The following is a 23,935-nucleotide window of genomic DNA, read 5'->3' as shown; positions in this document are numbered from 1 at the left end:
AATCACAGATTCTTGATTGTATTGCATTTGGGAATATTTCTATATGCACATAATGCATTGTATGCAGATGTGAGAATCACCACTATAGCAGTGATTCATGTACAATTTATATAACTGTTAAAGTAACTTACACAGTCTCAGGGCAAACATTTTCAAATCAACATGTTGCTTACACTTAAAGATGAACAAATTGAGTCCAAGTGATGTTAAGTGACGTGATGTTTCTGTTCTTCCTGTGAATAACTCAAACAAAATTATACATCCTTCCATCCAGAGAAGATTTAAAAACCAGTGCAGGGTCACATCAACCCTTTCAGCAGTGTAATTTAAACTGGTGCCAACAGAAAACTGCTGCAATCAATCTCCATTCAGCCACTTCCATCACTGCCAGCAACATAATACTGCACAAACTTTCCTCACGAATTTCAATAAATGTATTATATTTCTCATGACGTAGTGTTTTTCTAAAACCTGACAGAAGCATACACAAGTTGTCAGTGAAGTAATGGAAGAGATTTTCACACTAAAATGAAAATTCTGTCATTATTTACTCATCGTCATGTAGTTTTTAACATGTATCTCTTTCTTTCATCTGTGAAACATGATTTTTTTTCTCCATGTCTTGGTCACCAACATTTCTCAAATATCTACTTCTGCTATGTTAACAGAAAGTCATTCAGATTTGGAACCACATGAGGTTGAGTAAATTATATCTTTTTTTTCAGGTGAACCATCCCTTTAATGTGATCCGTATATTTTTTTTTAAGTGATAAACAGATATGTTATTTTGGTTTAAATTTTTACCTTACATTTTTACTTTATTTTTTTTTTTACATTTGCATGCCAAATCAATTTCTGAATGATGTAACCAACATTCAGAAAGGCATTTTGGGTCACACTTTACAACAAGGTTACATTTGTTACCATTAGAAACATTTTTATCTGCTAATATTTCTAACATTTGTATATTAGCAAATGCACATAAATATAAATAAATACTGTAAAAAAAAATACTGATCATTGTTAATTTTTGTTAATACATTAACTAATGGGACATTATTGTTGTTTGTTACCTAAAGTGTTACCTAAAAAGAAAATAAATAATAATATATATATATATATATATATATATATATATATATATATATATATATATGTATATATAAAAGATATGGAGATATGGATGAGTATGAGGACACTCACTCACTCATTCAAAAGAAAAAAAATTGAGTTTTTTTTTTTCCATCATCTTTATCCTCAAATGTTGCCTGAGATCTATCATCGTTTGATTCGCTCACAGGGTGAGGTTTAGCATCAGTGGGTTAGTTACTGGTAAAGAGTTTAACTTACACTGATCCTGGTCTCTGATAGCCGTTCGTAGAGCCACTGTTGTCCAGCTTTCGTCGTAGGATTGTTTTAGGAGGCAGATCGAGGTATGTGGAAGATCTGGCCCCGTCTTTATGATCCATACACACTAGACTCTGTACAGACCCCACACAGCTCTTAGGACCTCCAGAGAGCCCAAAACAGAAAAGTACAAAATTACTAAATGTTTTTTGTTCTTTTTTTTTTTTTTTTGCTAGATCAGAGGATTACAAACTTTATACTGTATATATATATATATATATACAGAATTTTGTAAATAAAAAAATGGAAAATAGGACACACACTATCAGTGTGTAATACAGTTATAATTCAGAATAATTCAGGTTTTTTTAATGTTTTCAAAAAAGTCTCTTATGCTCATCAACGCTGCATTATTTGATCCAAAATACAGTATAACAACTATTATTGTCAAATTTTATTAAAGACCTGTTTTCTATTTGAATACATTTTAAAATGTAATTTATTCCTGTGATGGCAAAGCTGAATTTCCAGTATCATTAGTGTCACATGATTTAGTGTCACATCATTTCCTTCAGAAATCATTCTGGTATGTTGATTCAGGGTATAATAGTCATTATTATCAATGTTGAATATTGTTTTATGTGGTTGGTTAATATTTTTAAAACCATTTGAAACATTGATCAGTTTTTTTCAGGATTATTTGATGAATAGAAAGTAAAAATAAAGTGAAATAGAAATATTTCTAACACTATAAATGTCAATTTAATAGATAAGTTGAAATAGAAAAAGCATTAATAAAAGTATTACTTTCTTAAAATCTACAAAAACCGTTTTCACCATTGATAATAATAAGGAACGTTTTTTGAGCAGAGGATCGTGTGACACTGAAAACTCAAGTAATGGCTGCTGAAAATTCAACTTTGATCACAGGAATACATTATGTTTGAAAACATATTATTGACGAGCATAAACATTCATGGTGTGTGCGTTTGGCTCCTACCTTCTGTGATATGTAAAGATCTTAGAGATGGGGCGTTGGAGCGGTTAAGCTGTGCGGGTCTGATTCCTACTGAGTGAGGAGCCTTTGCTGGTGCTGGTGAAGATCTGGCAGCTGAGTTCACACCACAGGAGTCCCATTCCACACGTGCAGCGTCCTCTCTGGAGCTGGAGTCGGGACTGCTGGTGCAGGTGGGGGTCTGCCGCAGGCCGGGGAACGGGGGCTTGTCTTTGGGCGGTGGAGAGGAGCAGGTTTTGGAGGAGCTGTTCTGCTCTGAGGAGTGTGAGGAGAGGGAGTCCATGCTACCGATTGGAGTGCTGCCCGAACTACTGCTGAACGTATCACCTGCAGGGACAGTAAGACATACAGCAGATAAAAACTACAGCATATCTTAAATTGATCACAGATGATTGATTTATACAGGTGAAACATGAAAATGACCAGGTCCACTTCAAAATGAAAATAAAAAAAATAAATATGAGTCTATACAAGTCTATTTTCTTTTCTTTTCTTTTGCATAGTGTGATTCTAATGACAAATAGGCAGATTTTATCCAAATATTTCTTATTAATGTAATTTGTCTGAGGTGTTTTACTTTTTACTAATTTCGATTATTCTTACCAATAGCAATTAGATTCTCATTTTTTATTTTTTAACCAGCATAAATAAGGAAGTAAAATAAATGCTAACACAAACTACAAACAATAATAAAATAATAACAATAAAATCACATAAAAATAACAAGAATGAGATTTTTTTCCCCACATGAAAAAGTAAATATAATTTTTTTAGATTTTAGGTTAAATATGACCCAGATATGTTCTTAACATTTTATGAATTAAAAAAAAATTGTAACAATTATTATTTGTTATTATAAATATTTTTTATGATGCCTGTATTAAAACCAGAAACAAAATTAACAACAGTAAATAGTATAGCAGACAGAGATTATAGAATAAACAAAGATTATTATATTACAACAAAATTATGACTCTACAAATATTGAAATAAAAAGTACATATGATAAAAAAAAACTGAATTTAAAAAATAATTAAAAATGTTCTAATTGCAAATAATATTGTACAACCTGTGAATATACAATTTACAGTCATTACAACTTTTTAAAATGTTATTTTATGTTTAATTAGGCTTATTATTTTGCATGTTAGAGAACAAAGTAAGTCAATTTCTCCACATTTAATTGTTTATTTTTTTAAATTATTTATTATTAGTTTCATACATATCAGGGTGTACTTTCACCTATTGTATGTGCTATACGAGCAGTTTAACCAGCAGGATATATTGGTTGGGCTTTTTTGGAGTGTATTTTTGGGCTCTAAAATGGTCATTTCCGTGGACATTTCTACTTTCCCGGACAATACACCAGAAACTGGGACTGTTCGCCCTATGCTACGGAATTACAAGGCAGTTACTTACTGGCACAAGTAAGATAAAAGTCTCAGCAATATTCTGGTCACCAAGGACTTTGGTCCCTCTTTTAATGCAAGTATATACACCTTATTCAGAGCAGCGCCATGACAGGTATGAAAGTGAGGCTGTGAGGGATAGACTTACCGTGTTTCCAATGGCATCCGCTGTAAAAAGCTGAATAAAACTGCTAGATACTTACAATTTTCCACAGCTTACATTGTCGGGAGTTTTTTGTCAACTGAAATTTCTTGGAAAGATATTTTTTCAGTGTTTCATGAGCAGAACAATCCGAAAACACATTAAATAACAGTACAGCCCATTGAAGAGATGCATGACTATCCCTCACAGCCTCGCTTTCATTCTCATTAAAAATCAAAGATGGCGCTGCCGTGAATAAGGTGTATGGGATCTTGTTGCACTTGTTTTATCGAGCCTTATCAAAACCCACTAAAGTAAATGTGTTAATGGCGCTAAATAATCTTCTCATGTCAAAATACAAAACTAATTTCTTACGTAATCATGAAACAGTACAGAGTGGATGTACTATCAACAGAGAATGTGAAATGTGAGGATTACTAGTAGTGTAAGACTCACTGTCCGCGTCAGCCAGGCACAGTGAGGGTGTGTAGAGGCTCTTGGGTTTGCGAGGTCCAGATGAGAGGCAGATGGCTCTGCTCCTGCGAGACCCTGCCTGAGACTGAGGCTGCGGCAGGGGAACATTAGTGTCTGGCGCCTGATGAAATATCTGTGAAAACATATCCAAATAACTATGAAAGATTATGACCAATGAGAAAAGAGTTTCGGTTTGATGAGGATGCAAGCTCCAAAAAGCATTAGTACATTAGTATAAAGTAATCCACATGTATTTATTGTGCGTAAGTGTGTGTGCCAGTAAAAAAAAAAAATTGCATTATAACTTTTTACCAAAAGGTGGCACTGTCCTGAAACTTTTTGAGTACTGTCAGGTTATTTGTGACGATACACGCCAATGCGTTCGTAACATATGGCATCTGATATGAGAAAATTTGGTATCGTTTGACTCGGGATGATCAACAGAATCTAAACAGACTAGTTTTGTGATTTTTGGCCAAACCAGTTAGAAGTTATAATAAACAAAAACATAATTTTTTCTCCATGTCTAGACCACTAGGTGGCACTGCACCGAAACGGTGCAGGTAGTCTAAGGTCGTGGTTGTCATTACACAAACCAAGTCTGGTCAGAATTTGCCAAAGCGTTGCAGAGATACAGTATCACATCCATTTTTGAGCGCTCTTCGTTAAATTCGTTTGAGCGTTATTTGAGAACGGTATGAAGTACATAACTTTTGCCAGCATTATCTTTTTAAGGAGATTGTTATGAATTATCTTTGATTTTACTTGCCTTTTCAAAATTTTCGATGAGAATTTCTACCACAATGTTTTGAAATTTGATGTTCATCATGGCAGCAACGGTTTCCTCTTGTGAGCGCATGAGCGTAGGGCCGAAGATCACTCCCAGATTGGACACCGTCATCATGTTACTCTCACTGTGAGCGGACACACTGCAAGGACATGTGTCAATCAAATCCTCTAACCATTATTTCAAACTTTAAATAATAATTACCCCACCAAAAAAATAAAAAATAAAATAAAAAATGACTGGGCTATGCTTGTTAGTGCTACCTAGTGGACATTCTGTATATCACTTAATTTTAAATGATGAAGGTCACAGGCCAAGACAGTTTTGTTGGTTAAGGTAGTTTAAGGTGTAGTAAGAGTTATCTGAGAAACACTGTTGATATTTGAAATCGACACCCAAACAAACCCATAACCAAAAGAAACACCCGTTAGTTGCTCTGCCCTAAAAAAATGACACGCTATGCAACACAGGCAACTAATATGTGCCGAAGTAATGATGTCACTTTGTAGGACAACTCGGAAGCTAGTGGTGCATGGGTTCCCTCGGACGAAAAGCAATGCATTTTCCCCATAGACTTTTTGGAAAATCGCAAAAAATAAGATCTGTGTTTAACAAAGAGTAGTGACACTTACATGTTTTGTCTATCAAGATAATCTTTACAAGTTAATCCAAAATGTATACGTTTTGAAGCCTATATAAAGATTTTAAAAAACACAATCAGACACAATAAAGTTTATAAAACCAAAAGCAGGTTATAACTGTGTGTTCATCAGTGTTGGGAGTAACGCATTACAAAAGTAATACATTACAGTAACATATTACTTTTTGCTGTAACGCAGTAGTGTAAGGCATTACTAATCAATTTTCAGTAATATTTTACTCGTTACATGTTCGGTGAGGCTTGTATTACAGTTGTATTACAGTGTATTGTCTGCTTTTACTTCTTAAAGGCAACAGACTATGTGAAAGTTTTAAAGCAGTCTTTTAGTGCCAGTTCAGAGCGGTCGCGTCTGTAACATTGTTTTTTCCTCATAAACGAACACGAAAACTAAAATAAAATGAATATTTTAAGTTCTATCGAGACTGGAGAGCCAACCCTTCCTCATCCGATTTGCGCAGTGTAATTACAAAAAATATATTTTACCTCCTATTTTTTTGTCACGCATGAATGTGTGTCTTTTCCCTAATAATAAAAATAAAACATAGACTGATATTTGTCTAATGTCTGGAGTCCTTTAAGGAAATAGCCTATATATGTTTCAATACATGAATTTTCTGAGAATTTTTATTTCAAGTTTTGACTGCAAATGTCATGTCCATAATGCTGGACTTCCCCAATTTTAAATAATTTATCCTCAACTAGTTTTGTGGTGTAGGTCTACGTATTTTATAATGTTAACTTCAAATAATACTAATAGCCTAATTTAAAGATAAGGCAGCATTGGATATGGACGGTAAGGAGAATAACGCTGGAGTTGGAAGAGGTGTGTCGCAATTCTGTAGGTTCATGGATGTGGCGAATCGCGATTTCGGTTTCATATTGCATATCGTTACAGCCCCAAAGTTAAGTTCTACTTAGTTATTTTGGTGAAAGTAACTCAAAAGTAATACATGAGTAATGTAACGCATTACAATTCTGGGACAGTAATATTGTAAGGTAATGAATTACTTTTAAATAACAGTAACAAGTAATACCTAATGTATTACAGTTTGGAAGTAACTTGCACAACAATGGTGTTCATCGATTGTCATCGATCAAAACGTGAAAATATTTAAAGGTTTTGTTCACCACAGACCTTATTTCAGCCGATTTAGTAAAAACCCATTCAAAAATCCCATAGGCTTTAGAGCGAGGTAACCGGTAGTGCCAGGGGCGTAGCCAGGACATTATTTCTGGGGGGGCCAGCTTGTGCCAGTCTTTTATTTGGGGTGGCACTTGATTGTCAAAAACTACTACTAAAACTCACACGCGGCTCGTCAGGCCATAAACAATGGATTGAACTCCCCTTATGACACTAATAATGTCTAATTGATAAATGTGCGAGTGCAATGTGTCATCATTATGTGAGGGGTTAGGGACCTTAACATGAGACAGGGATGTTTTTAGTGCAAATGACAAAAAGACACAATATGAATTGTCATATTAGGCGATAATTTATTTAGGTAAACCATTGCATTTTAAGTGCAACATCCAATTTATTTGTGATAATACAACAAGTTACAACGGTTGCACAAATCATGACTAGATCATGTAGTAACACTTGAGTCATTAGTTAGTTCCAATGATCTTCACTTTATAGTACGGATCCAAATAATTAGTTATTCCCACAGAAGTATCTAGTAACACTTTCATCTGTGAGCTATTACTTACTAATTATTTGGATCTGTATTATAAAGTGAAGATCATTGGAACTAACTAGTAATTACTCAAGTGTTACTACATGATCTAGTCATGATTTGTGCAACCGTTTGAGATTTTTGGTGAACTTTAGTATACTTTTAGAAAATGTCTTTAGTAACACTTGAGTCATTACTAGTTAGTTCCAATGATCTTCACTTTATAATACGAATCCAAATAATTAGTAATTCCCACAGAAGTATCTAGTAACACTTTCATCTGTGAGCTATTACTTACTAATTCGTTAATAAGTGTTTATTTTAGTTAATAGTTACTAGATTGTTAATAAACTTTTTCAGTAGTTCTCTGGGAAGTATTAAAAAATAGTAGTTATTGATTACTTAATAGTGAACTACCACTTTCATCTGTGCGCTATTACTTACTAGTTTGTTAATCAGAGTTTCTTGTTAGTTAATAATAGTTACAAGATCGTTAATATTGTGTTACTCATTAGTTCTTGTGTAGTTACTCATTAACGAAGGAACCGTAGCCTATTCTAAAGTGTTACCCTGAAATGTTCTGTTCGCTTTGTGTCTGCTGCAACAATTACACTCTTAGAAGAAAAGGTTCAATATAGAACCTTAAAAGGTTCTAAAGCGTTACGTATTTGGAACCCTTAAAATGCAATGCATGTGAATGATCACAAAATTCAATATATGGTGGTTAAAAAATGTAATTAATCAATATCAGACGAAGAGTGCCATTCACTTTTTATCCTCTAAAAATCTGCATGATTAAAATGTGATATTAAGTTACTACAATAGTTTAATAAACAATAATTTAATAACAACTACAAATATGTTGCAGAATAATGTAATATATTAATGAATAATAGCCTTTAAAAAACCTTTGAGCCAAAAGGGTTCTTTCTTGTCAGTTTTGAACCTTTTTTAGCATAAAATGTTCTTCGGAATTGATTAAAGAACCCTATGGGCCGTTTACCCTATGGCCACTTCATGCGTTTTCTGTGATCGGATAGCTATCAGATCGTGAAAAGACCTGGTGTAAATACCCCCCGAAACGCATTCGAGACGGATTTGAATCCGATCACTCAAACCACTTCAGGAGGTGGTCTGGGCCGCATTCCAGACGAAACTGGACAAGTGTAAATTGAAACCACAGATGTAAATGTTAATACTCCCAAAAATGCTAAAAAAAAAAAAAAAAAAAAAAAAGAAAGAAACGCGTGAGAGCGTGTTACAGGCTACATGTCATGCTATTTTAGTCAGATATATGACGACGCTACTGCGACGCGCATCATCACCTCAGATCAGATGAAGCGGCTGAACGCAAGCCAACGCGCCGCAATCTATCGCAAATCAAAGTGAAAGTAAGTCGCAGGCGATTAACACTACCATCTTCATTAAAAGTAAAGAAACGAAATGATCTTACCAGTTCTGTTGCCGCTATCTCTTATCACCGTCTTTGCTGATTTTGAAATTAGCCGATGATCAATAAAATCCAACTCATCTGTTGCTTTCGGTGACGTGCACTTCATTAAATCTGTATAACGCGGGAATTGAAGATCGGATTTATATCCATTTTGCAAAAACACATTTATGTGACCAGGTGGAATCGTTTTGATAAATCAGATAGCTATCCGATCTGAGAAAACGCGAAGTGGCCAGGTGTAAACAGCCCAAGCGCTGTCAGAATGCAGGCACGTTATGTCTCGCACTATTGATGGGGGCGAGACCCAACAAGTGACAAATCAATGACTTGATTAAAAAATGCATACATTTCAGCTTCCTTTTTAGACCATTACTGGAGTTTTTATTTTTATTTTTTATTATTATTAAATTTATTTTCCCGTGAGGTTGGGAGGGGGGGCCGGCAGGGGGGCCGAGCCTTGACCAATGGTGGCCGTGGCCCCCCCTGGCCACCATGTAGCTCCGCCCCTGGGTAGTGCTGAAATGCTAACGCACTTCCGCGTTTTGGCCTACAGAGTGACGTTGTAACTTCGGCACTCTATAACAGCTGGCGCATCGGACAGCTCTCGCAACTGTGGATGAATGAATCAGCTGTGTTTCAACAACTACAACAGCAGCATCAGAAAAGCATTGGGAAACATATCAAAAACTAAAGTTACTCATGTTTTGAGCAGAGACAAAGCAAACTGCGTCCATTTTCAGGTCTTGCCGTATATAACGTTTCTCAGAAATCACGTACTGCACCTTTAAGAAGTCTTGTGAAGCCACCAGTACACATACTGTACACTGCTGCTGAACAAACATTTAGCTCTAAATAAATCTACAAACTATTATACGAGACTAAGAAGAAAGTGAGTTTAAAGAGAGAAAGTTTTTAAGTTTTAAGTAAAAATGTAATCTAAGTCTACATTCAGGGCCGAGTCATACTTAAGTAGATGTTTGATTAAAATCTCCAACATCTCTTTGTTTTTGTCAGGTAGTTTATGCACCAGCGCGTGAACTGCACACACTCTGTAGTTCTGATCATCAGATTCTGAAAGAAAACAGACCAAACACATCAAGTGACGTGACGTGTGTAGCCAAGTATGGTGTCCCATATTCTGCATTTCACTCATTCAAATGCACACACACATCATTGTGTATCAACCATGATCACAAACTCAACCCAATTATAAGATAACAGGCTCCTAAAAGAGTGCTAAAACAAATGTGTTTAACATGTAATTCAACTGGTTTATAACTTACTGACAGCCATGAGGAAGTCAGAGTGGAGCTTGTATGTCATGAGCGGCTCAGACATACACCTAGTGGACGGACACAAGAATGACATCTTGTTATCTCCACTCTTAGAAATGCTATTAGTTATTTTCAACTCGCTCAAACAAAGAAAGGTACACATTATTTCAGGGCAATTCACACTAACATCTTGAACCTCCATTAGGAGTAGCCTGAACATACAAACCTGAGGTAATTCTTGAGGCCGCTGGTGATAGTCTTGTTGTCCCATGTGTCTGGGTCCAGATCCATATCTGATGCAGCTTTGGGTGCTGTAAGAGAAACCAAGGCTCATTTGCTACATTGTTTGTGTGCAGATGTTGTAGAGACATTAAACTTTAAATATTGATGACCCATGGAAACGGCTAATCCAAGATAAGTAATTTGGGTAAATCACATAGGCCCTATTTCACATAATGTTCTTACAAAATGAGAAACTAATGTTGCAAGAAAATGAAGGTGATTGTTAGAACCAATTGAGATTTTTACATTGTGCAGAATAATAAATAAATAAAAATCAGCACTGTATCATTATTTTTGGTTATATCATTATTATGGTAATAATAATGAGGGCTTTTTTTCATTACAGGTGAAAATGTGCTTACTAGTCAGGAAATATATGAAAAAAATATGAATGGTTCTAAAATAGGCCTCATTTCCCCTATTCAAAGTGTAATCTCTTATTTCTTTCATTTAAAATAAAAATCATATAAAATATTATATTCAAATAATATACTGTATATGAGGGCACATTAATAAGAAAATTTGCATAGAGAAATCATTTATAATAAACAATGCAACATACCATAAATAAAATAAGAAATTAAATAAACTAAAATAAATTTGGTGTCATGGTGACTCTTAAAGTTGGTCTGTGAAGGTTTTATACTTGGTTTAGGGTTTACAGACATTTGTTGGGATCTATCAGAACAAAATGAATTGCAACCAGATGTGGCGTTAAACTCCAAAATGAATAAATTTGACAATGTTTTTGCGAGAGGGAACTGTATGCATCTTTGCTACCCTGGCCTGATTCACACATTTCTGTGTCTAGTTCTCGAGTTGTGTAATGTTAGAGTGAAGGGACTTACAGAAGACTGTGATCATGAGCTTCTGCACTTTGGAGTTTATTCCACCGACTCTGTACAAACCCATAGTGTTGAGCCCTGCTGAGAGGACAACACATATAAATACAACATACATGCACAATTAATCTCTAGAATCCCAGAGAGGGAGACGACTTATAAATGACTTAATCTAATGTCAGTTTAGGCACAATCCTGAATGTCAGGATTTTTGATAGACAGATAGATTGAAATAGAAATAAGAATTGGAATTAGAAATATTAATTAATTTAAATAATTTTAAAAAGAAATGTTTAGTAACATTATAAATGTACTTTAAATTAAAATACTTTTCAATAAAAGTTTTTGTCTTTTTATTATAATTTTATTATTACACTTATTTTTTAATCAATTTCATGGATACTTGCTTAATGAAACTATCTGTTTATTTTGAAAAGAATTGCACTGACCCCAACATTTGAATGGTGGTCCAAATATAATAATAATACCCTAATTAAAATCAACACTAATATTCTGGGAAGGCAATTAAACACACGCACACACATTTAGGGTGATATTCCTAAAACATGACAACTTAAAATATTTGTATTTATTTATTTGTAATGTATTACAACTAGTACTATCATTATCATTAGTATTATAAGGAATAAATGAAGAGTTCAGATGCAAAAGCCTCTAAATGCCATTTGAAATTTTCTTCTAAAATGACCATTTTTATCGAGCTTGTATATTTAAGTTCAGTAATTTCACTTAAAAGACAATTAATAGGTAATCTTCATTGCCATTTAAGTGAAATTATTGAACTTAAATATACAAGCTTGATAAAAATGATCATTTTAGAAGAAAATTTCAAATGGCACTTAGAGGCTTTTGCATCTGAACTCTTCAAATACACACACACACACACACACACACACGCACACATGCACATTTCTTTCATAGGGTTCATCCTGAAACATGACATTACTTAACATATTTTAGATTATTTAGTTGGAATTTTATAATTAAAAATATTGTTATATGGATGCAGAAATCCACATGTAATTATTGTGTGTGTGTGCGCCAGTAAATTGCATTATAACTTTTTAACATAAGGTCGCACTCTCCTGAAACTTATTGAGTACTGTCAGGGTATTCGTGACGATACACCAATGCGTTTGTAACATATGGGACTTGATATGAGAAAATTTGGTATCGTTTGACTCGGGATGATACACAGAGTCTAAACAGACCAGTTTTGTGATTTTTGGCCAAACAGGTTAGAAGTTATAATAAACAAAAACGTACAATTTTCTCCATGTCTCCAGACCACTAGGTGGCACTGCACTGAAGGTGCAGGTTGTCTAAGATCATGGTCGTCATTACACAAACCAAGTCTGGTCAGAATTTGCCAAAGCGTTGCAGGGATACAGTATCACATCCATTTTTGCACGCTCTTCATTGAATTCGTTTGCACATTATTTGAGAACGGTTTGATGAATCAACTTGAGGTACATAGCTTTTTGTTATATAAGTTAAAGGGATAGTCCACTTTTTTGGAAATAGGCTCATTTTACCACTCTCCCAGAGTTAAACAGTTGAGTTTTACCGTTTTCAAATCCATTCAGCCGATTTTCTGATGTATATCAGTAACCAGACAGTTTCTGGTCTCACTGACTTCCATAGTAGGAAGTTGGAACGTCTATGGAAGTCAATAAGACCAGAAACTGTCTGGTTACTGATATTCTTCTAAATATATATGCAAAATAAAAATAAAAAATTGGCTGAATACATTCGAAAACGGTAAAACCCAACTTTTTAACTGGAGTGGTAAAATGAGCCTATTTCCCAAAAAGGTGGAGTATACCTTTAAGATGAAATAAACACAAAACTCACCTCTCACCTCCACCAGCTGTATACACTTCCTCACAAAATTAAAGCCAGCCTCATTTAAATATGCTATAAAAGACAGGTGAAAAGAAACAACATGTTCAATAGATGGATTTAGCGTGCGTCACACTCAGGGGGATACGGCTTACTCTGGTTTTACTCAATGTAATGCTATCGACCTTGTAAAAGGAAATGAGAGAGCAGAGACAAACAAAGGGTGTAGTGATGGGAAACAGAACACATTATCTGAATAAGTGTTTGTTAAACACAGCTAATCTGATAAGTGCAAGTGAGGTCAGACTCAAACATTAAGCTAACACTGATTGAAAAGACATAATAGCTACACATTAAAAACAAATAGCCTTCACATGATAAATATAAATACACTGCTTAGAGATTTAAATACTTACTCTCCTCTTTCTTGCTCAGAATAGCAGGGAGATTGTAGATCTAAAAGAGTGAAAATTAGATTTATTGTATTGATTTCACTGTGATTTACTTGAGCTGATAATCCATTTTCACCTGCTTTGAAGAAAATACCTGAACTTGAGGATCTTCTGAGGCTTGAATCAATACAAAAGCAATGATGACAACTAAGTCAAAATAGTATAAAAAGGGGAGAACGTTTCTCCAGCACTCACCGGCTCTTTGCCATCCATAGCTTCCAGCCAGAGTCTCCTGTTGGACTCCGACAGCGCTTGTAGCGTGATAATGCCATGCCTGAAGACAATGCAGCACTTTAATGTCTGACATGCTCTAGAAATATCCTGTCAACTTACAATAGTTCCTGTATAGTGCCTTTGCTCGTATGCCTAAACTAAACAATGTAGTTAAAAGAAACAATTCATAGATATAAAGGCTAGATATGTCGTCCACGCTGCTGGCCAATGGAGGTCGACGTCTGCACCTGGCGGCCATCTTGTCACAGGTAGCTCGCTCACTCGTATCATTGTGTTAATGGTACATGTACCATTTAAATGACCATAACTTGCTCAATTTTCTACCGATTTTCAAACGGTTTGTTTTGTTATAAACGTCAGTGATGTAAATATGACACTGCATACTTATGAATAAAAAGTGTATAAATAAATAATCATCCAGATAATTATAGCCACGTTAATAACGTTTGTAAGAAACCAAACCGTTTGTAAATACGTCCAGATTTCAACGAGATTAGAGTATTTGTGTTCGTGCTGACCACTCATCTTACATCAGCTTGTCTGTGACAAGATGGCCGCCGGTGATGGCGATGGAAACTCCGCCGTAACACATCTAGCCTTTATATACATATCTATGATTTACTCCCCCTATGTCATTTCAAACCAGTATGACTTTTTTGAAAATTTCAGTGTGACTTTTATGTGACTTTTATGTCAGTGTGGAACATAAAACGATATTTTGAAGAATGCTGGGAAAAAAACAGTTTTGGTCACCATTGACTCCCATTTCTCAAAATAGCATTTTTATTTTTGGGTGAACTATCCTTTTTAACTCAGGTTGAGCAGCAATAGTTCACCTAATTTTGTCCTTACATGGAACACAAAAAGTAACATTTAGCAGAATGTTCAAACTGCTCTTTTCCATACAATGAACTAGAAAGAGTAGCGGTACAATGATTTTCAGTGAATAACAGCTTCAATTTGGCACTAAACTGTTTAAAACTTCGTTTTACTTACGAAGACAGAGCGTATAATATAAAAGTCATATAATATGTATAATAATGCAGTATGCGGCAGTCCTGTGGGCGAAAATGCCTTGATGATGCTAGAGGTCAGAGGAGAATAGGCCGACTGATTCACGCTGATAGACGAGCAACTTTGACTGAAATAACCACTCGTTACAACCGAGGTATGCAGCAAAGCATTTGTGAAGCCACTACACGCACAACATTGAGGCGGATGGGCTACAACAGCAGAAGACCCCACCGGGTACAACTCATCTCGAGCTCACCAAAATTGGACAGTTGAAGACTGGATAAATTTGCCTGGTCTGATGGTAGACTCAGAATTTTGCGTAAACAGAATGAGAACATGGATCAATCATGCCTTGTTACCACTGTGCAGGCTGCTGGTGGTGGTGTAATGTGTGGGAATGTTTTCTTGGTACACTCTGGGCCCCTTATAATAGGATTCCATAAATTTACCAACAAGACTCATATTGGTAACTTTCATGGTGTTTTTCCCTCATTTTTAGAGTTCCCGGTGACTATATTATGTTGTTTTACGGACAAAAGCAGCATGAACATTCTTCAAAATAATAAAAAGTAAAAACAAAAAAACAAAGTCACATGGGTTTGAAATGACATGATGGTGAATCTGTGATGGGTAATTTATTGAAAAAAGCATGTTGTGTGATGCACTTAAAACATTTACATTTCTCATCCTTACAGTAGTAACACTACACACTCTTCGGAAAAAAAATGATGCATGAAACTACTATTTCATTTACATAAACATCAATTCAACCATATTTTATATCTGTGCTCGGATTTTCACACCGATTAGAATCACAAGGAATTAATTCACCCATTAATATCGCCCATGGATCTTCTTCACACGTGATTTGACAGCATTTGCTTGAACCGTATCTGTAAGGTGAACGTTAGAGCGAGCTCATAGCCATTAACGCGTTCCATGCCTGTGCAACAGCTGTCACTAATATCTGTGCATGGATGAACGAGCTATAAGCTCAGTTATGCTTTGATTATCACAGCTTGTTAGAGCAAGCACGCTGCAGTGCAGTTTGAAGGTGATGCTATTAGGAGATTTGTGTATGTCAGTCAGTGTATGCATAAACTGGCTCATTCAAGTGAAATTTACAACCAAAACAATCTGCTTATAATAAATAAAAAAAAAACATCTTTCAACAACTTTTTCAGAAACTGAAAATTTTGAGATGGAATTTTAAGTGAACTATAGTAAAAAAACTTAGTGATCTGCATTGCTGTCTACATAGGCATCAGCCTTAGCCTTTTAAAGAACTTCATTAGTAAGTGATTTAAAATAATATACACAATCACACAAACTGCCTTCCTCACATGAATTTAATTAGAATCCAGAGATTGAAGAGTAACACATATTCTTATTGGCAAAGAAGCATGTAATACACTTTTGTGTAAATAGTGTGTAAAGTGCAAAATAGAGCTATTTTTATTGATACTTCTGAGTTTTGACTGAAAAATGTATATTCATACTCATTTCTTATTTTGAATAATTCACACACTGTAAAAAATATTGATGGTTTAACTTAAAATTAAAATTTTAAGTTCATTGAACTGGAAAAAGTGAGTTAATGCAATGAAGGAGATTAATTTAATCATCAGAAACTCAAAATTATATGTTATCTGAACTAAATAAATTATTTAAGTTGATTTGACAAAAGAAAAAAATGTTGTGATTACTACACTGTAAAAAAATATTGTTGGTTTAACTTAAAAAAGTAAGTACGTAACCTGGGTTGCCTTAAAATTTTAAGTTGATTGAACTGGAAAAAGTTAGTTAATACAATGAAGGAGATTAATTTAATCATCAGAAACTCAAAATAATAAGTTATCTCAACTAAATAAATTATTTTAAAGTTGATTTGACAAAAGAAAATATGTTGTGATAACAAACCTTGAAAATGTTTTTTTTTACAGTGCAGAGCTTGTCGCAATGCATCATAATGCTACGTTCACACCGGACGTGAATAGGGCGTCAGGCGCGAATGATTTCAATGTTAAGTCAATGCAAAGACGCTTTACTCGCGTGAAAAATTCCTGCGGCGCGAATGAGGCGTGGAGCGCGGCGCGGAAGACGCAAATACGCCTCATTCTCGCGCGAATTGAGCGTCTGGCGCGTTAAGCGCGAATGATTCAGTTAGTGCCATTTGTGCATTCACGCGTTTGACGCGAATTTGCGTCTGCCGCCCGAGTTGAAAAATCTGAACTTTGGCGTGAATTAGCGCCGCGTTAACCAATCAGGAGCCTAGCTGCTTGCTCACGTGGTGAAGTGTCTGGATGCTTCAATAAATTATTTTGTTAATATGACTAAATGCATGGTGGGATTATGCACAACAAAGCAAATGTTTTATCACTTAAAACATTATTTTTATATACGAGACATGTTCATTTTGTATTGAATGTTATTCATTCCATAGCTAGATTATATGAAATAGTATTATGTTGTAAAGACAATCAACATATGTGCATAAGTTCGTGTCTGGACGTGAGAGAGAGAAAAAAAATGACAGGTTAATAACTTTTGAAGGCTGGCTCTATTTATCATATCATTAAAAAAAATTAACACTTACTAAAAATAAATATGAAATAAATTAAAAGACATCCAAGACTTACATTGAAACATTGCGAAAGTGTTGTTAAATTATTGAAAATGTTGGGGTTTCAACATTTTTTTTTTTCAGCCTGGTGTATAATGTTGATTTGATGATGTGATTTTTGTTCCTTGATATCCAGATCAAAAATGAGTTGGTAGAATCACTCAGCCAGTTAAATCAAATCAAACTGTTATCCCACCAATTATGGGTGCAGGAAATGTGCTGGATTTTCAACATGCAATCCTTTAAAACCACCGGGGTGAGAAATGAGCTTTGATCAGCGTGGGATTTGGAATGCAGCACACATGCGCTACAACATGCTTTTTTAGCTGTAGGGCACAGGTCTGGTCACATACCGGGCTTTACAGAAAAATTGCAGTGGTCTGAAAAGAGATCCACGATAGATGGTATTTCTAGATTGAAATAAACACAGAGAAGGGACAAGGGAAATGGGCACATACAAGGTAATCTGTCAGAAAACAACAGTGCAACCTTACACTAGGTGGCAAAGAACATGAACAGACAAGAAGTTACATATGCAGCTACTTACCAACATACAGGTCTGGCTGAGTTTTAGTTCTACTGAGTGTGCACAGTGTAATAACACATATATAAATGCATACATATTTGCCACCTAATATTGTAAGACTGTGCCATTAAGGCAGATGCAAGTAAAAACAGAAGATTATACAGTTAGATTACATAGAAGACACATTGTACAGTTAGTGTGAAACAAGGCACAAGGAGCATGCAGAAAACAGAGCACACAAAGACACAAAAACTATAGCAAATGTCATAGGAAAAGGAATTCACCCCAAAAACATCTATTTGGTCATCATTTAGTCTCCCTAAAGTTGTCTATCTATCTATAGCTGTCAATCAATCAATTCTGAAGACTTGTCTGTGCTGGCATGGTTGTTGGTGCCAGATGGGCCGGTCTCAATATTTCACAGTATTTTTCGAGTATTTTACTGGGATTTTCAAGCACAACCATTTCTAGGGTTTACAAAGAATGGTGTGAAAATGGAAAAAAACATCCAGTCCTGTGGGCGATAATGCCTTGTTGATGCTAGAGGTCAGAGGAAAATGGGCCGACTGATTCAAGCTGATATAAGAGCAACTTTGACTGAAATAACCACTCGTTACAACCGAGGTATGCAGCAAAGCATTTGTGAAGCCACAACACACTCAACCTTGAGGGGGATGGGCTACAACAGCAGAACACCCCACCGGGTACCACTCATCTCCACTACAAATAGGAAAAAGAGGCTACAATTTGGAAGAGCTCACCAAAATTGGACCGTTGAAGACTGGAAAAATGTTGCCGGTTCTGATGAGTCTCGATTTCTGTAATGGTAGAGTCTGAATTTGGCGTAAACAGAATGAGAACATGGATCCATCATGCCTTGTTACCACTGTGCAGGCTGGTGGTGGTGGTGGTGTAATGGTATGGGGGATGATTTCTTGGCACACTTTAGGCCCCTTAGTGCCAATTGGGCACCGTTTAAATGCCACAGCCTACCTGAGCATTGTTTCTAACCATGTCCATCCCTTTATGGCCACCATGTACCCATCCTCTGATGGCTAATTCCAGCAGGATAATGCACCATGTCACAAAGCTTGAATCATTTCAAATTGGTTTCTTGAACATGACAATGAGTTCACTGTACTAAAATGGCCCCCACGGTCACCAGATCTCAACCCAATAAAGCATCTTTGGGATGTGGTGGAACGGGAGCCCTGGATGTGCATCCCACAAATCTCCATCAACTGCACGATGCTATCCTATCAATATGGGCCAACATTTCTAAAGAATGCTTTCAGCACATTGTTGAATCAATGCCACATAGAATTAAGGCAGTTCTGAAGGCAAAAGGGGTATTAGTACGGTGTTCCTAACAATCCTTTAGGTGATTTCTATTATATTAAATGGTAAAAATGGCCTGGACATTCTTTAAAACTTGAATAAATAATGACAAAATGATCATTTGGATGAAATATTTGAAAGTTTTAAAACGTCTGTGCTGTGCTGTCACTGCAGACACCCACCTTTCAACAACCTCGATATCAAAACAGAAGCGTTTATCAATCGAGTCAGTCTTCCTCCTAATACAGGACTTCAGTCTGAACTTCTCTGGGGGATTTGACATGACACCATTCTGTGAAACGAGAGAGACAGACAGTGAGGATCTGAAGCAGCAAACAGCACCTGTGATCCCACATGAGCCTCTTTTTTGTACCTGTTTAGCTGTGGGCTTCGCCTCTGTGTTGCACATGCTGAAGGTCTTATTAACTTTCTCATATGTGCAGTAATGCCGTGTCCATGTGCACCCCAATGGTCCTGCAACACACATGAAAAGTGCAAATGTGATATACTTGCTTTGAGGTATTTGGGGACAACTTTGTTCATTTGCAGCATAAAAGCTATTAAAATGTTTTTATTTTATATAATGTATGTTGTAAATAATTTTTTTCCCCAAAAGTATAAAAAAAAAGTGCTATACAGGCAATGAAATCTATTTCCACCAACATAATACATGTTAGATATAAATATTTTCATTCATTTTTTTTAGAATAGAAATAAATAATAAAATAAATAAATAAATAAATAAATAAAATCTATGTTGGCCACTTAATATGTATTTATAATTTGTATTTTTGAAATTTATTAATATATTTTGGATAACATGTACATATTTTGATTAAAAAAAAAAAAAAATATATTTAGCAAACTCTTCATTGTGTATGAAGTATCAGTCCACAAGAGGGCAATGTTTTTCTTTCCTAGAACAGGTCATTCTCTGTGTATCTGAAATTATCTGGTGATAATCAAAATCATTCTGTTTACATGTGGGTTATATTTTGGCATTTCCTTTGCAATGTGAACAAACAGGAAAATACAGGATAAGACTAGAAAGAGGTCACTTAGCAAAGATGGTAACACTTTATTTTGATAGTCCCTTATGAACATTCTGTTGACTACAAGTTAGCAGATATGAAGCAGACAGTCTACTAATACTCTAATGAGAGTTAATTGACATTTAGTTGTAAACTCTTTATTGTGATGGTCCTCAAACAGACATTCTACTGACTATAAGTGTCTTTGCAACTACATGTCATCTTATACTAACCCTAACCCAGTAAACTAACACTCCACTAATGCTCTATTGAGAGTTAGTTAACATGTGGGTGTAATACTACTTATAGTCAAGAGAATGTGTTAAAGGGACCATGAAAATAAACTGAATCCGAAAAGTTAAATATGAAGACACATGAAAACAAAATTCTAGACCTGTTATCACCATGTTTTGAAAAAAAGTGTCTGGCATGGAAGGTTACAGGCTGTCTGTCCTTTTGTTTGCTCACTGCTCTTGTCTGAAAGATTGAGGACTGTCCATATGACACTCACGTTTTTCCTGGACATAGAGGTATCCCTCCATAGTCCACTGGCCAGGGGGCTTCTGGTCCTGATCTGCAGATCGAACTCTCTTCATCAGCATTTCTACTTCCTGCTTGGTGCTCAAAAAGTTGTTTCTTGTCTTCATTTAACACACACACGCACAAAAAAAAAAACACATGCAAACAGATCATGGGAACCGTATGTCAGCAATGTAACTGCCATTTTAAAACAGCCTTTCATAATTGATCTGACAGATAACAGTAATAGACATTTACAGTATATAAACATGCATTAGAACCAAAAGATCTGTTCCAAAAGATAAGTGACAGAAATTAAACCACATACTGTACATGACTGATTTGTGAAACCCAGGCACGCATAGCTAATTAACTAACTAATTTCCCCCAAGTGCATCGACGGGTGAGTTGAAACTCATTATAATATGCAAAACTGTTATCCACTTACAGGAGTTGGCGTTTACGCCCATAAAAACCAAGCGTTTTTCAGCTAGGCTCAAAACGGGGTACAAAATAGCCTATTACTTATTCATTTTGATTTTTTTAAAGGCAAAAACCAAGCGAACGTCATCAGTTGACATATAATTTAAAAAGCCATTTCATGACCCCTTTAAAGCACTGTAATACTATAGTGTTCTCCTTGTTGCTAAAATGATTGTTTCGTACACTGTAATGCATTTTAAAACATTTTCAAGTCAAATCAATATGTAATACTTGCACAATTATTTAATTTTGAGAAACGTATTTTAATATGTGGTATGCCTGTACATTATCCCTTGATTTGATGTCTCACAACGCACTGACAAACGCCAATAGACTCTTCGTCGGGTTTCATCAGTTCATTGTGAATGTCGCCGTTGGTTTGCGTCTGTCGATGGCGATGCAATGTGAATTGGTCTTGACAAATACAATTCAATATTTGGTGTCCAATTGTTTAGTTATGTGGCAAGTAGCGAGTAATAAGCTGGATAATATACAGAACATTCAGCCAGGTAGTATTGCAACCTGTCCAAATGTATTTATTATATTTACTTCATCCCTTTCTAAAAGCACAGCTAGCCATGAATTTCCCTTGATAGGAAAGGAATTCTATCTGGAAGATTGCTGGAAGGAAAGGAAAAGAAATGGCTTCATTTCCTTCTTTTGTCCTCTGGAGTACTGACATCACAGCCAAATACATCAATGTGAATTATCAATGACACTCCTACAATATTAAATGTGCTTGTCCTGCGGTAGTGAATTACATTTAAGGCTAATGTCTCACGCTTTCACAGCAGTGTTAATTCAGCGTATATATGCCGCAGTGCTGGCACAGTTCTGCAGCAGCGTGGGTCTTTTGTGCTGAAAATCTGACACAACATCAGCTTTGAGCTCACTGTGACAGTGATGCAAAGAAAAGGTCAAAGGTCATGGATCCCGAAACAGAGATGCTGACGAGCAGCAGGAAGTGGTTTGTAACGGGCAAATATTGATCAAAGACGCACAGTGCGGGTTAAAGTCTAAAGAGCAGAGGGCAAAAGGTTTTTATATGCGGATACCTTTTTTGAACACCATGTCGCTTTAAAAAATATTATCAGAAGTGAAAACTTATTTTTGGTCAAAAGGAGGCTAAGTGAAACAGTGAAAGAGAGGCTGGATGACTCACTGGAGATGTGCACTTACATTCTGCAGGTTAAACTGTAGCTGTTGTTTGTAGGGCTCGAATTCATGGGCGAGTTCATAACCCTCATGGTAGAATGTGAACAGACCCTGTAGGAAGGCCAAGAGCTGCAACCCAAACAAGATGTAAATACAAGTTTATATATTATGCCTGTAACACAACATGTCTACTGTACAGTATCTCTTCCTCTTTCTCAGTGCAAACAGGAGTTTTACAAATCATTTTGTGTCAGTTGGCAAATTCTCTGAATATCTAAATCCGTCACATACAGTAACTGCTCAACCAAAAGACTGACATACAATTCAAAGGGACTCTCTAACTTTCATGTCTCCATAAAATGCACTTCAGTGGGAACCAAATGGTTCGAGACACTTTCAGCGCAAACTGCAAACTGTTCAAAGGGCTTTAAACGATTCCAGACGATGAATAAGGGTCTTATCAAGAGAAATGATCACTCATTTAATAAAAAAAAACAAAGTTTAAAGGACAACTCCGGCGCAAAATGAACCTTTGGTCTAATTGCACATTGTTACCTAGTCAACCGTTATCTGAGATTTGTTTTTTTATGATTGCCGAATGTAAATAGTTTTATCAATAAAAACAGTTTACCCTATAACGCTAGTATAATGCTAGTATATAGACGAATCCGACGAGCGTTCTGTGTAGGCTGCCATCTTGTCGCGGCGCCATTACTGAGCTGTTACACAGGCATATAGCCTAGACATATGCACCGGTATGTAAACAAACCTCGGTGATAAGGCGAACTCACCCTCGATGACAGCTACAGCCAGGCAGAATGACTTGTTGGGTTGATGATGTTAGTGGCCTCCAGTCACAGATGAAGGTACAAACGATCTTACAGATTAACGTTATTTATGAAAATAGCTTGGCAAGCTAGCTAGGCTAACGTTTGCTAACGAGGAAACTATAAAAAGATCTGTCCATTTGGCAACAATAAATAAATAAATGAATGAAATCAAATAAACAAATTCATGTTTTTCATTTGTGTCCATTATTTATCTCATTTTTACATTGCAATGGGCAAGGGTAGGTAACGTTACAGCTAGAAAGTATACATAATATCGACCAATTAGTGTTTTTAAACCATGGAAAGAGATCAATATAACAGCAGGAAAACAATTATGTCACATAACGTTACATTTAGCTCAGGAAAGCCATTTAATGACCATAGCATGTTAATTGAATAGAAAAAATAGCAAGAGAGGAGATTTTGCTGATCACTATATCACATATTTATTATATTTTTTTTACTCATGTCATTAAATAATTGTTATTATACGCGAATGTCCACG

General features: G+C 35.7%; 1 protein-coding gene across 8 annotated transcripts in view; it reads right to left on the bottom strand.

The window, feature by feature from the left end:
- arhgap42b (Rho GTPase activating protein 42b) overlaps positions 1 to 23,935 on the bottom strand; it is a 169,881-nt gene that overhangs the window by 18,552 nt on the left and 127,394 nt on the right. Inside the window, exons 7-22 of one of the 8 annotated variants that reach the window (XM_039647515.2) lie at positions 22,625 to 22,729; positions 20,955 to 21,084; positions 19,786 to 19,886; positions 19,595 to 19,704; positions 17,902 to 17,958; positions 13,873 to 13,951; positions 13,642 to 13,681; positions 13,238 to 13,300; positions 11,369 to 11,446; positions 10,465 to 10,549; positions 10,248 to 10,306; positions 9,930 to 10,035; positions 5,157 to 5,316; positions 4,352 to 4,520; positions 2,348 to 2,689; positions 1,351 to 1,510 (exon numbers count right to left, since the gene is read on the bottom strand). In XM_039647515.2, the coding sequence (XP_039503449.1) occupies positions 1,351 to 1,510; positions 2,348 to 2,689; positions 4,352 to 4,520; positions 5,157 to 5,316; positions 9,930 to 10,035; positions 10,248 to 10,306; positions 10,465 to 10,549; positions 11,369 to 11,446; positions 13,238 to 13,300; positions 13,642 to 13,681; positions 13,873 to 13,951; positions 17,902 to 17,958; positions 19,595 to 19,704; positions 19,786 to 19,886; positions 20,955 to 21,084; positions 22,625 to 22,729 (1,844 nt within the window). Of the gene's footprint in view, positions 1 to 1,350; positions 1,511 to 2,347; positions 2,699 to 4,351; positions 4,521 to 5,156; positions 5,317 to 9,929; positions 10,036 to 10,247; positions 10,307 to 10,464; positions 10,550 to 11,368; positions 11,447 to 13,237; positions 13,301 to 13,641; positions 13,682 to 13,872; positions 13,952 to 17,901; positions 17,959 to 19,594; positions 19,705 to 19,785; positions 19,887 to 20,954; positions 21,085 to 22,624; positions 22,730 to 23,935 lie in introns of all 8 variants that reach the window. The other 7 variants (XM_039647517.2, XM_039647516.2, XM_039647518.2 and 4 more) reach the window with 7 other exon arrangements.

This window comes from Pimephales promelas, chromosome 10 (assembly GCF_988280905.1).
Source record: "Pimephales promelas chromosome 10, fPimPro1.hap1.1, whole genome shotgun sequence".
Lineage (NCBI taxonomy): Eukaryota > Metazoa > Chordata > Actinopteri > Cypriniformes > Leuciscidae > Pimephales > Pimephales promelas.
The sequence above is the reverse complement of the archived record's forward strand: the minus strand, read 5'-3'. Positions and strand labels throughout refer to the sequence as shown.